Consider the following 14,145-nt stretch of genomic DNA (forward strand, 5'->3'; position numbering starts at 1 on the left):
ACGCCGCACAGAAGCCGCGAGAGGGAGAGAGAGGAGGAAGCAGTTTCTCCGCGCTCGGTCGCGGCCGCCATTTTGTTTGCGTGCGCAGGGCGGACACGGGGCTCGCTCGCCTTTTTCTTTTCAGTTGTAAGTGGTGGAGGCGGCCTTCTTTCTCGGGCTCTTTTCTTTTTTCTATTTTCCTCTTTCCCTTACGTTTCTAGGGGGGCCGAAGCACCGTGAAAGCGGAGGGGGCGTAGAGGGTTGGTGAGGGGGGCTGCTCGCGTCGCCTCTGCGGCCCAGGGAGCAGGGTGAGCGTAGAGCCTTGCGTGAGGGGTTGATTGAGGAGGTAAAAGGGTGGGAGGAGGGATCCTCGGTACAGAACCCCCCCGATCAGGGTGTCCTATGGCGAAGGCGGGGGGGGGGGGCGGGGGGCGCTGGCCCGGGCATAACTGGGGCCTCGTGTGCGGTGGGTACTTTGGAGGTGGGGGCCGCGCAACGCGGCTCTTCAGCCCAGCTTGCACGGAGGTGTCTGGCGCCTGCCCAGATGGCAACGGAGATGAGCCCTTCCTTAACACACCCCCCCCCCCCCCCCCTTCCTCCCCCCTCCCCTCCCCCTTCCTCCCCCCTCCCCCCCCCGAAGGAAGACCGGTCTGGAAGTGGACTTCGTGGCCGTGGGTTGGGTAGTGGGTGTCTTCTGTAGGATCTGCTCTTGTGTGTTTGTACCCCAGGCTCTCATATCGGCCTGGCCTGGCGGACTTTGGTCATCTCAAAAGAATATGCCTTTGACCTCCTCCGATCCGTACAGCTGCCAACTTTTCGAGGAGAGACATTTAGAAATTGCTGTGTAGGCAGCTTAGGGCAGGACTTTTGTGGCCTTCCTGAGGCGCTTTACGTATGGATCTTTTACAAAAGGTCTATGGCTCCTGTTTGAGAAACCTTATGGCAAAATGTGGGAATGAAAGTGGCCTGTGATATGGATTAGGACCACATGCTACAGGAATGCATATGTTCATGTCAGCTGTCAGTATTACATAAGTGCTTTGATGCATAAATTTAGAGGGAGTGCATAATAGTAAAAAAATCTTAAGGTGGCTCCTACTGTAACATGGATTGTGGCCACTTCAGGCCTTGCACAGACCAATTCTAACAATTTCCTCCTCATCTGCAGTTACTTGGCTCCTTTAGGGACAAAACTTGGCAACTTTCGTCTTAATTGCTGTAATTCTGTGTGCACTTGAGTGTAGTTAAGCAGTAGTTATTCTTCAGCTGAATCTTTTCTCCAGTTTTTTGTGTCAGATGTCCATCCTTCCATCCCCAAGCGCCTCTCTGTAGGGCACTTAAATGGTGATTTTATTTAGATATTTGTCCACTACAGAGCCTTAGTGCAGCCTGCTTTCTGCCAAATGGGGAAGGGAAATAAGTAAAATCCTCAATTCACCTATAATTGAATGTGTGTGTGGAACTCTTTACCTCCAAGTAGAGTGACTGAAACCTGACTGTTTCATAATTTGAGTTACGTAAGTTGAAAATAGAGGAAAAGTGGCTTTGGAGCCGGGTAAGAAGAGAAGAAATTCAAGCATGTAAATGAAACACTAATCGGTTTTAATTTTGTCTTGATCCCTCAGGCGTTTTTGTTTGTCATTTGATACATTAGTATTTTTATTTCTTATTAATGTATCATAAGTGAATAAGATATTTGCGAGACCTAGATCATGGTTGACTCAAAGGGTGTACCAATTACTTATTTTTGCAGTTTGCCATGCTGTTTGCATTGTATTTTAATAATAGGTTTCTGTAAAAAAAAGGTGCAGGTGTCTATTGTGGGTTTTTTCAACTACTAGCTTGTCACAAATATTATGAAAGTATCGGAAAACCTCTTTATCAGAACAGGCTTGCCATTTACATGTTCTCAAAGTTTAGTTTTTAGTACCTCCAGTTGGTATAGAGGCAACCAATGAGGAATAATTCTGTTTAAATTTACACAATCTTTTTTTTTTAGTGCTAGCTTTGTTTCTAAACTACTTTTCTGGCTGTCACTGCTTACTGTGGAAACTTTTTCTTGTCCTGTGTTAGTTAATTCTTTAGAATATACTGAAATAGATATGTAAGCTTATTTTCAAAAACTCCTGCCAAAGAAGAGTAAACAAATAATGGTTGGTTTTGTTATATTCTTTAATTCTACAGCTGTGCTTTACTTTCCTTTTTTTTTTTTTTTTTTCAGTTGTGCATGTACCTGTTTGAACACAGAATTCCTGCATATAACATCCAGCAACGGAAGCTGGTGGGTTTTGTCTTTGGCAAATCACCTGAATTGTAAAACACCCACATATTTGCATGCTAATAGGGTTCAAAAACTGTGGCTTGGCTCATAGTAGCCCAGAGTTATGTGTTAATAATGTGTTAATATATTGGAGTTCACTGTGATTGTTGCTAAAAGTTTAAAAAGTGTGTGTTTAACAGTGATTGATAAATAGATTTGTGAGAAGTTTTTAGACTGGTTGTACGTACTTAATTTTCATGTAATAACTTTTGTACAATGTAATATGAAGAACTAAATCCAGGTTTTGTTGGAGAGGGTGTTTGAAGATTAAGGTTCAACAGAAGACTCTTCAAGGAAATGATGCTGTTTAGTCACTTGAGGGTTTATTTAAAACAGGTTTTAATGACATGTTTGAAGCTATTAAGTGAAGATGAGTCGGCCCATTTTATCTTGATTTGTGTTTCGTAACTGTTACAGTGTTAGGATGAGAAAGCTATGTCTACTGGCCAAAGCAAAAGAATTTGAGGGAAGCTGAGGAAAAAATTATTTGGTTCTTTCTAGTTCTGTCATATTGGATTAAAATACAGTAGTTGACTTGCACCTATAAACAGCAGTGTAATACTCTCGTCTTTTATGTGTTTTTGTTGATTTGTTTCTTTTTCAGTGGCAGATGCGGCATTCAAAACAATCTCATTGTCCTGAATGGGACGACAGAAAGAGCTGGGATCAAAGAAAGCACAGCAGCAGCCGTAAACGCAGGAAAAGGTCCCACAGCAGTGGACAAGAAAGCAAGCACTATAAACCCAATCACATTTCAGAAAGGTATAAGACTCTGAATTGAGTAGTGCTAATGTTTCTTATGCCCAAAAGAAATCTGTTTTCAGGGTAAGAGTTTTGGAGTGCCCAAAATTGTCAGTTCTTTAAGTCTGGCTCACTTAAGACAAGCTCATGAGGTAGTTGGTTTTGTTAACATAGTACCTGAACAAATAAATAGAAGGTCTTTAATAAAAACAAGTAAATATTACTAGTTTGTTTCACTGTTGTCAGTTAAGTATTGGTATTGAATACATTCAGTATTAAATGTCAAGTAAAAACTATGCCTTTTCATTTACTTAATGTGAACAAAAGGAGGAGAAGGTTTGTTTAATCTTTTAATACAGTGGTAAGTATGAGTTTCTCTTACTAATTTGGAGATGGTTTGCTTTTTCTCCCACACTGCTTTCACTGGAAAGATGTGTTTTTCTGTTTTTTCCTTGAGAAGATCCCATGGAATTCTTTTAAGAGCTCATACTTATGCTTATAAAATGCTGGAAGGGGTAGGTGTACAGCAATATGGGGGATTTTTGCCTCAGCAGCTTTCTTAAAGGTTTTTTTTCCTGTGTAGAAGATCCACATACTCTCTGAGGTTTTTAATGTTTGATGCAGAGCATTAAAATCAGTGCTATTTCTCTCAGTCCCAGGGTTTATTTTTCTTTTCTAACACTTCAAGTTTGAAAGCATGGAAGGGGATTGTTGCTGTATTGAAAGTGTTTTATCATGTAACTTTGGAGATTGTAATTGAGTTGCTCGCTATATTTAGGGAGTGTTTCTCCTTTTTGAGGGAGTCTCTTATTTACTGTGCAAACTGTGGATGGATTATAAATCGTTCATCTGGATGGCTGCTATGTATTTGAGACTGACAATGTTGTTAGATTCCTAATAAAGTAACATCAAAAGCTCCACTATTTTTGGGGAGGGAGTCAATTAGAAAACATTCTTGGTGTAAAGACAGATACTATGTAACTCTAACTCAGCTCAAGTCACTTATCTTGTTGGAACCTCAAGTTTTTGAAGTGGAGAACATTCACTTAAAATATATTTTCAGTCATTATTTGGACGATAGAGCCATAAATGAAAGAGACCATCATGACCGGAGATATGTTGAGGAATACAGAAATGACTTCTGTGAAGTATATGACCACAGGCATTATCACAGAGACTATGAAAAGAGTCACCATCATCACTATAGCAAATCCTCTGGTCGGAGCAGGAAAAGTAGTCATAAAAGGAAGCATAAGAGGCATCATTGCTCCAGTCACCAATCACATTCGGTATGAGTAATTTTTAACTTTATTATTAATGAATTAGTGGTAATAGACTACTTAAGTGAGTGCTAGAACTTCAATTCCTGGTCACAGTTATTTTAAGAAATACTATGTTAAAAAAGGATTTGTAGTTGAGTCCATTTGTGAGCATATAAATGTCTTCTTGAGACTTTTGGATCAGAGTGTTGGGTGGGGGGGTGGGATTATCATCAGTACTAGTTATACGATGGGAATGTAGGTGGCTGGTAGTTCAGATCACTGGGATTAATCTGAAAAATGTTATCTCAAAAACAGGTAACTTATTTCAAAGTACAGTTGTCACTTTAGTGTTACAGCCTAGTGAAGTATGCTTTTTCAGGTAGACTGTGTTATACATCCTATTAGTAAAAGTAATTGAAGTGACATGCGTTTTTAATGTGAGCTTAATTGAAACTATGAAATGTGCATGTCTGGTAAATTGGTAAGAACAAGCTCTACAGTTCTACGCTTGATTCCAGAAACCTTTGATAAGCCACATGCCTGGCTATGGGCAGCTAATGTCTTACTGAAGATGGGATAAGTTTGCTGCTTGCCTTCTCTGAAGGCATGCTCTCTGAATTTCTCAGTATTGGCATGATGCCCACTGATACATCTTCAGCTCCAGGTGTTTTATGTCACATTTCTGCAAGAAAACAGCAAGTTGTATTAGATTATAAACTGCAAATTAAGGACTTCAGAATAATTTTTCTTCTCTCTCTAAACACGAGGGAAGTAAAATTACATGATTTTTTTTATGTTTAGATTATATGAAGTGTGTGTTTTAAAAATAGAAATGTTTCACCTGACTGAAAGCTTAGATATGTAAATAAATACTGTGTTTTGCTATTTGCTAGCAAAGTATTAGAAATAGTGATGTTGCATTCTTAATCTGTCTTCAGTTAAGCCACTGTTTGAGAGTCAAAATTGTGTTGTTTTTTCTGTTGCTTTATCACTTTAAGTATTTATCTGAAAATCTGTTCCTTGCCATGTTTTTCTTCTGTAACATAAACTGTGCCCTGTGAATTTCTGGGGACTGAATTTGAAATTGCTCCTGCCAACTGTTCGTGGCCTGGTGTGTAACTGAATGCCTGAATATCTCCCCGCTGAATGAATTGCGTATTCTGCCCTGAATTCACTCTGATATATTGATTGGCTGGACGATCTTGGTGCCGTTCCCAGAAGAGTCACCGAAGGAAAAGATCCAGGAGTGTAGAGGATGATGAGGAGGGTCACCTGATCTGTGAAAGTGGAGACGTTCTAAGAGCAAGATGTATAGAACATTTTTCAACACTTTTTAAAAACTTTTCAGCAAAAAATCTGTTTAGAATAGTATGTCAGAGGAGGGGGGCTAAAGAAATCTTCATTGCTCTTTTTGTTCTGTTTTTTTTGTGCTTTTTTGTTTTTTTGCATATCTTCTTTTCTGTAGAATTTAAATACTGTGTTCAAAAGTTCCAATTAGTAAATGAACTTGAGATTAGAACAAGAGATAGTCTTTTGGCTAACTGTTTTCATGACACCTTCCAATAAAATAATGCATTCAGATGCTGAGATTTAAAGTAATTATGCTTTTGTAATGGCACATTTTTAAATCTACATTAATAATATTCATTCTTGTTTAAGTAGTTTTATAATTCTAACTTGTGTTTGTTCTTTTTAGATGAAATTGTTGCGACTTTAGGAGAAGGAGCTTTTGGAAAAGTAGTGGAGTGCATAGATCATGATATGTAAGTGTTGGTTATCTTCAAGTGGATCTCATGACAAAAAGACTACTTAGCTCATGGACATTTACTTTAAAAGAAAGTCACAGTTCAAAGAACGTATTGCAGTATATTTAAGAAAAAAATTGCACTGGTTTTGAGAGTTACCTCATAAGTTCATTTCTGGTTTAAAATTTTTAAGGATTTTCTGGTGATACCATGTGTGTCCCCGATTGTTTTTATGGTTCTTCAGTCCTCTCTCCCAATACTATAAATGCTTTTTGTTCCTTCTGTTGCTCTGTGAAAGGCCTTGGGATGGTATTGACTTTATACAAGATAGTATATAGGGAAATACTTTGTTTTTCCTCTAAGCTTTGGAGAATCTGTCTTTAACAATAAACTTCCTTAACCACATTTGTCCAGGGAGACGTTTGCCTGGAGCGGGTTTTTTCAAAAATAACCCTTTTTATGACTATACTTTTTTTCTGTGCAAGCTGTATAACCACATAGTGAAAACTACTAATTACTGAGCAGATGTCATCTGCCCCTTTTAAGAAGGAAAACTATGTTTTGCTTCATTATGTTTTTCTGTTGGTTCTAGAAGTGCTGTTGCCATAACTAGAGAATGTGAGGGTATGTAAAGAGTACAGAATTGGTTTGGGAGACTGACTTTTAAAAGATGATGCAGTGAGATGCTGAGAAAGTAATTTTGGTTCTTTATGAAAGCCATTGCTTGAGCTGTAAATTTTTCCTCAATCTCCATAATCAGAATTATCCTTTGAAGTTTTTCTGACTGCACAGTACTCCAGTAGCCAGTCACTAAAACTCAGATTATTTTAACCCATGTTTTATATCTGCAGTTCTGTGGCATGCTTCTAGTATTTTTTTCCTCTGCCTTTTGTTTGTTAATTCTGTTTCACAGGCTAAGTCTGTTCAGGAGCTTGAGATGGTGTCGTGAGGGCAGACAGTATTCTTAAGTCAGTAGAATCAAAATAGCTCTATAGAGACAATTAAAAACTGTCCTAAGAGCGAATGGGATGCAACGAACTGTGTATCTGTGTTCCATTTAAGTAATAGCCTTACAGTTTGAATGTTACACTGAGTGCAGTCAGTTTTCACTAGTACAAAATACTCGGAATCTAAACTTCATAAGTTACTCAATTCCCCTGATTCCATAGAAGCACTGGACAAAAAACTGAACAAGTTGTGCAAGTTGCATGAAAAACTGTTACATTTTTTCAGTACTTTCCTCAGATGAGAACTTTGTTAATTTTTTTTAATCATCTTGCAGGTGAATTCCTGATATTTATTCTACCTTAGATGAGATAATGACTGAGTAGTTAATGTTGCATATGCTATGAGTATTTGATAAAGGAAAGATTGGTATTACATTTCTTTGTAAAAAGAGTCCTGGTTAAGTTCAGTGTGCTTAAGCCAAATTCTCCTAATCCAACTCGTAATTTGGTATGACCTTTAATCTTCCTGTGTTTCTTTTGTTAAGATTGAGCTGCTTTGGGGTTGTAGGTATTTAGCAATAATTGATCCAGTTTGTGATGCTTCACTTTCTTTTAAAGGAGAGGAATGCACGTAGCAGTTAAAATTGTGAAAAATGTTGGTAGATACCGGGAAGCAGCCCGTTCAGAAATACAGGTGTTGGAACACTTAAACACCATGGATCCAAGCAGCACTTTGTAAGTATAAAATCAGAATAGTCAGCATACCAAGGACTTACAGAAGATAATTATGCAATACAACTGAGTTTTCATTTGGGTTGATTTGTGGTTTGTTTTTTTTTTCTTTAAGCCGCTGTGTCCAGATGCTGGAATGGTTTGATCATCATGGCCATGTTTGCATTGTTTTTGAGCTACTGGGACTTAGTACTTACGACTTTATTAAGGAAAACAGCTTTCTGCCATTTCATATTAATGACATTAGAAATATGGCTTACCAAATCTGCCAGTCTATAAACTGTAAGTAAACATCAATACTTTTATCAAATATGTTCTTTTTTTTCTCCCTTTAGGAAATTAATGTATTAATTATGGAATACTCTTCTGGTTTTTTCCTTCTAGTTTTACACCATAATAAACTAACTCATACGGATTTAAAGCCTGAAAATATCTTGTTTGTGGAGTCTGATTACATAGTGAAGTACAATGCCAAAATGGTAAGTTTGCTCTTTGTTTCTTCCAACTTGAATTGGGATAATCCTGTCTTCATCTGAACTTTTGAAAAAAAAAGTATAGAAAGGTCAAGTGATAAGTTATGTTTCCTAAAATTTTTTTGTGCTCTTTGAAGTGTATTAATTTTCTGCTAAGTAAGTAACTTTGCTCTGATTTGAACTAAACTGTTTCATCTGATCACTGAAGTTCTTTGCTGTTCAGTGAAGTTCTGGCATTCATGGGGAGCATTGTGTTAATGTTTTGAATTTAGCCAGGTTTTCTCTTTCATATTTATTAAGCCATTTGAATCCCTTTCTTTAAAGCATCACTGTGTTTTGAGAGTAATGTCAGATCTTGATTTCTGATTACCCTGGAGTCTGAAGTGCCTGTTAGTTTTCCAGTCCTTGGCTTAATAGCTAAAATGAATTTTCTGTTTGTCATCAACATGTGATGTTGATCATCAGGCAGTGTTATAATTGGCATGGGCCCTGAATAGGACTGTTCTTGACCAGTGTCTTCCTTTTAAATCTAAGAAAACACTGAGACACAGCATTAGGGTCAGAACTTGTCTGCACAAATCACTTCTAGCACTGGCAGAAATACAAGTTTCTTTTTACGTTGCTGCTCTTTTTTCAGAGTATAAAAACTTGTTAGAGACAGGAAGGCAGTATGGACTCCACTGCCTCTAGTTTATGCATGAGGCTTGATTTTATCTTTTATTTTAGAGCTAAAATTATATAAATGAGTGTGTGCACCAATAGACAGAAAAAACCAAGACAGAGGTAACAACTAACTGAAGTTAACTTGAAGGTTAACAAAAGAGGAGAGGAGCTCTGTTACTTTGAGAAAGGTCTTTACTCAGCTGTTTCGAGTATTGAGATTAAATCACTTTGTTACCAACTCCTCTTTCCTGGAGCTTGAGCTGAATAGGAATTGATGTATTTGGAAAGAATATTTTGTTACATAGGTTTTAATTTTTAGCATTTTATGTTAACTGGTATTTTGAAGATAAATACAGTGTGATGAATACCTTTTGCCTAAGCATGCTTTTAAAAAATACTAACAGCATTTTGATTTTCTTGCAGAAGCGAGATGAACGCACTTTAAAAAACACAGACATCAAAGTCGTTGATTTTGGAAGTGCAACTTTTGATGATGAGCATCACAGCACATTAGTGTCTACACGACATTATAGAGCTCCTGAGGTTATTTTAGGTCAGTAAAGATTTTAAAACTTCTGGCAGTTAATTGCAGTTCATCCAGATGTCTTTACTTCCTAAACTGGAGTAGTTGGTCATGGTTCTGATAATTCAGTCATCTCCCACAGATGGTGGTGTTAGAATTCTTGAGAGTAAACAGTAAAAGAATATTCTAAAACCAGAAGTCCAAACATGTTCCTTTCCCACTTTTTCCCACCAAGGTTTGGGGAGATGTGTGGAGGGGGAAAATGGGGATCAGTAAATGCATAGAAACTGGGCGTATGCTTTGTGGATTACAGGTTTTGAGAACATATTAAAAAGTAAAACTTAAACTTTTCCTATTTTGCAGCACTGGGATGGTCCCAGCCTTGTGATGTTTGGAGTATTGGTTGTATTCTGATTGAGTATTACCTAGGATTTACAGTGTTTCAGGTACGTACATAAAGTGAAATTTGAACGTTTTTGTTACAGACTATGGATTTTGGTGTTTCAATGACATCTACTTCACTGTTACTGTAAAAGGCATAACCTCACAGGCTTTTTAAGGACTATATAGATGAGGTTGCAAAGACAGCATACATACATGAAAACATGTCTTTGATATCTCCTTCAGACTTTTTAAGATGATTTGTTCTGTCTTTTTGTATGATGAAGCCTGTCTAGAGTGTGAAGATACTGCTGGAATTAAGAGTAAAGAAAACATACTTCTACAAAACTTGCTGTATGAACTCTGTTCAGGGGCCATTCTAACTGTGGAAAGTGCTATATAACAAACTGCATTGCATAATTTATTTTTAATAATTTAAGGTGATCATGCATAAAGATACTGTGATGGTACTTTGGCAAGCACCTTGTTTGTAGATGAGTGTTGTTACCAAGTGGCTGAGAGTAGAAAAATGTGTTAAGTGCATTTGTTGTTCTTTCCACAGACGCATGATAGTAAAGAACACTTGGCAATGATGGAAAGAATACTGGGGCCTCTGCCATCTCACATGATCAAGAAATCCAGGTAAGTTCATTACAGAAGTAGTAAGTTGCCTAATATTTTCCTATTATAAGAAATTTTAAAGTTTCCGTTGCTAGCTGTGGGCTTCTGAAGATCAACAGAGACTTCCAGGCTTCTTGTTACCTATCAGTCTATTGCAAGAAACTGTGTCAGATTTAGATGAATTAAATAATTGTGAGTAGTCCTTTTCTGGTTCTAGTCTGGGATGCCAGCAACGAAAATGCCAGTCTCCTGAACAGTAACTGAGTATGAATGTTCTTAGGTCTTTAAAGCTAAGTTCGGTATGGTCACCAGAACAGTATCAGACACCCATCTTTCTATAAACCGTGAGAATAAAGAACCTGCTGTCATCAGAAGATTTATATTGAGATGAAAAAGAGGGTCTTGTCTTGCTAATACAGCTGCCAGCCTCTTCCACTGTGCCATCATATCCCCCAGACAGGTGCTTCAGTGATCTTTCCCTCTTCCTCAAAGATAACTACGTGCAGCAGAACTTTCCCACTTCCATTGCAAGGAGAAGCAGCCAGCACAGGGTTCTCCCCTAACCCCCGTATGACCAAAATACAGACCACATGAGATTTGATAGTCCATTCTTTTTCTGAAATACGTTGTCCTCTTGCCAGCTGACCTGGATAATCCTGTAACTCATGTTACGGTAGCATTCCAGTAATTCTGGGTTGGGTGATGTATTTAGTTTATTACAGTTGTCCAACTGATTAACAATGCATTTTGAAAAATGAGAAAAAAACTTAGGAAACTGCAACTGGAATGGATTCAGATAGTATTTACGTACTAAAATCATGCTTAGGAAGCAGTGTTAATGTGATGCTGAGGTGTGGATTTTTCAGAACTTTCTTTGCACTAGTAGTCTCCTGTATTTGCCAGTACACTTTTTAAAGACACTTGGGAATATCTGATTTTGTTAAATAGTTGTTAACCACTTAAACTCTACAGATTTTATAAGAAGTGTTTTTAAAAAGTTGATAGATTGACAAGCTGTCTTTCTGTTACTAGCAGATGAGACCAAGTTGTTCTCTTGGAACACCTGAAAACATCCATCTCTTTAAATGTCAGTAGTGGAAAATATGTTTTCAGTGGCTGCTTTGGTGATTGGAATACTGAAGGACTTGTTTTCTAAGTATTGTGACAGTGGTAATATAAAAGCAACAGGTGTCTCTGAATGAATATTAGCTAAAAGAGATGTTAGCTCCCAAATGCAGAGGGATATGCAGGAACGCTTTTAGGGTGTTTCAAAACTTCTTAGAAAAGCATCTGCCCACTTCATGTACTGACACTATCTTAAATTTATTTTCCTTGTCATGCAGAAAGCATTATTTTCACCATGACCAATTGGACTGGGATGAACACAGTTCCGCGGGACGATATGTTAGGAGACGCTGTAAGCCTTTAAAGGTAGGAAACAACACTTGTATTACGTGGTTAGATTTGCACTTGTGAAGGATCTCTCTCAAATACTGCCTTCTGTTTCTTTCAGGAATTCATGCATTGCCAAGACACAGAACATCAAAGTCTGTTTGACCTTGTTCGCAGGATGCTGGAATATGATCCAGCCAAAAGAATTACTCTTGATGAAGCCTTGCAGCATCCTTTTTTTGAACCAATAAATAAATAAATTCAAAGATCTTTTATGCTTCTTCAAGGAGATTTCCTAGACTGTGTCAGTCATCAGAGGTTGCATGAAACTTTTGTAAACTTTAAATTATTTTGTACAGTTAAGTCTGTAAATATTTACATATGTTTTGTATAACTGTTATGTTTACCTTGTTGAACAGTTGTAGTCTTATGGGTATCAAAGTGAAAAATAAAAGTAATTTTCATTTTTGAAAATAGTTTCCTCTTTGAAACTACCCCCTCTGCTTTTGCAGATGGGGCTAGTTAAGCATCTGACTTCAGGTGAGGAGTCTGGACTAGCTGAACGAGTTTGGAAAACATGAAATGTTTTTAACTAGCTTCCTTTTACTAGTCATAAAGAAAAGATTTGAAGGGTTAAGGCTACCCAGTCATCCTGTTGAATACCTTGTGATGGCATTTTGAAACATGGTTGAAAACAGTGAATATTCTAAATATCTCTTTTGTGGGTCACCTTTTTCCCAGATTTTCTGTTAAAAGGGCATGCATTGTGCTCTGGCTGGCTAATTAGTCTCTGGAAACTTGCCTGGTGCTTTCAATGTTAAGTATTTATAGGTAATTTTTTTGTAAGGTCTGAAAAGTAACATTTCATGTTTACAATATTTTGATTCATTCAAGATCAGCATTTTCTTGATAAAGCTTTTGGAAGGGTTGTACTGCCCCTGGAGAAAAATGCAGGTAAATACTGCGTGCCACAGAACTGTGGTGTATTTAAGCCCTTCTCTTGCAATAGTAACAAGATAATTCTGAAGTCTTCAAATACACATTTCTGTGGAGCTTGATCTCTAATTACTGATAAGTAACTTTGGCACCTGAGAACCACTGTTCTCGGACTGTAATACAAGAGGGAGGAGGAGGGTTCTCGGCTGTGACTCCTGAACTTGGGTGCTGAGCTGGGAAGATAATGGTCCTACTTTCCAAGCCCCATTAATGCACTTGGGTAGTTTTTGCTCTCCCATGTTGATGTTTTCTCAGTCTTGTTCAATGCTTTTTAATCTGTTTGGCGCAGCGGATGGTTTGCGGAGCAGGAGGATGGGAAGCTTCCATGGAAGGGTTCATTCAGGCTCTCAGTGTAGATGCAGTAAGTAAGTTCTGGCCATTTGTTTCAGTCCTGACTTTACCATGCAAGCCTTTAAGGAAGGAAACGGAATTGTTTCAACTCCGCAGGAGCCTGGCTTCAGTTTTTGTGCTTGCTGAGTAAGTCCTAATGCACAGGAAGATTTTAAACTGATGTCCTTGTTCCAGTGATGTGGAGGAGGCTTAATTTGCAAGAGGCTCCAGACATGCCTATCTCTGACTTGAGGGTGGAATAGAGCTGGGAGACGCTTTGAAAGCTTATCTTCTGTAACCAGTGCCACCTCCTGGGCTTGATTATATCTCATAATAGACACCCCCCTCCCTCAGATGTTGATGTTCACATCATTGTTTCTTCTCTGCATGACAGAAAAACGTAACAGCTGGTACCATCCAGGTCAGCTCGGCAGGACTGAGGAGGACAGGAGTGAATTCTTTCCTCTGCTCCTCCCCGTGGTACTTTCCACACCTTCAGAGGCAAAGCCAGGGCTTGGCTGAGCGTATCAGCTGAGCTATGCAAATCAAAGGCAGATGGGGGGGAAAAAGTTTATGTGCTGCTATAACTATAAAACTGTAACTATAAAACAGTTTGATCAAAATTAGAAGGGGAAAGATTGTGTTCTCCCGTTTAAGGAGTACTTCTAGCCTTTGTTAATGTTACTAAAATGCACTGCCTAAAGAAGATACTTGCTAGGAAAAAAGAAATGTATTATAAAAGCCTGTTTAAATACACTTTCCTTCTCCCAGTAAACTTTAAAAAAACACAATCTGAAGATTAATACAGCATCTGCAGGGAGGTGCCAAGTGGTTTTGCAGGCCTTAGAGTATGTACAAAAGAAGTTCTAGTTGGAAGGGGCACATGTCCAGCATCCCCGGGCTCCCGGTGAAGCAGCCCAGCGCTGCTGGCAGCTGAGCAGCTGCCAGGTGCCAACGGATCCGATTCCTCCTGCTCTCTGAGCTGCCCTCAGTGGTTTTGGCTTTACAAGGGAAGAGATTTTTACACACACACGTGCACA

At 38.5% G+C, this 14,145-nt stretch overlaps 1 protein-coding gene across 2 annotated transcripts; it reads left to right on the plus strand.

Annotated features, from left to right (window-relative positions):
- On the plus strand, positions 1-12,253 carry CLK4 (CDC like kinase 4). Of its 2 annotated transcripts, XM_074883318.1 has the most exons (14): positions 1-126; positions 2,201-2,260; positions 2,904-3,061; positions 4,104-4,329; positions 5,521-5,611; positions 5,999-6,065; positions 7,613-7,729; positions 7,842-8,008; positions 8,111-8,205; positions 9,286-9,415; positions 9,749-9,831; positions 10,329-10,408; positions 11,731-11,818; positions 11,901-12,253. In XM_074883318.1, exons 2-14 carry the CDS (start codon positions 2,207-2,209, stop codon positions 12,036-12,038), a joined length of 1,494 nt encoding a protein of 497 aa, XP_074739419.1. In that variant the 5' UTR covers positions 1-126; positions 2,201-2,206; the 3' UTR covers positions 12,039-12,253. The 2 variants fall into 2 exon arrangements, with proteins under 2 accessions (XP_074739419.1, XP_074739420.1); XM_074883319.1 differs by lacking the exons at positions 1-126; positions 2,201-2,260; positions 4,104-4,329; positions 5,521-5,611 and having other exon boundaries at positions 2,997-3,061.
- The last annotated feature ends 1,892 nt before the right edge of the window (positions 12,254-14,145 follow it).

This window comes from Strix uralensis, chromosome 14 (genome assembly GCF_047716275.1).
Source record: "Strix uralensis isolate ZFMK-TIS-50842 chromosome 14, bStrUra1, whole genome shotgun sequence".
In the NCBI taxonomy this organism is placed as follows: domain Eukaryota; kingdom Metazoa; phylum Chordata; class Aves; order Strigiformes; family Strigidae; genus Strix; species Strix uralensis.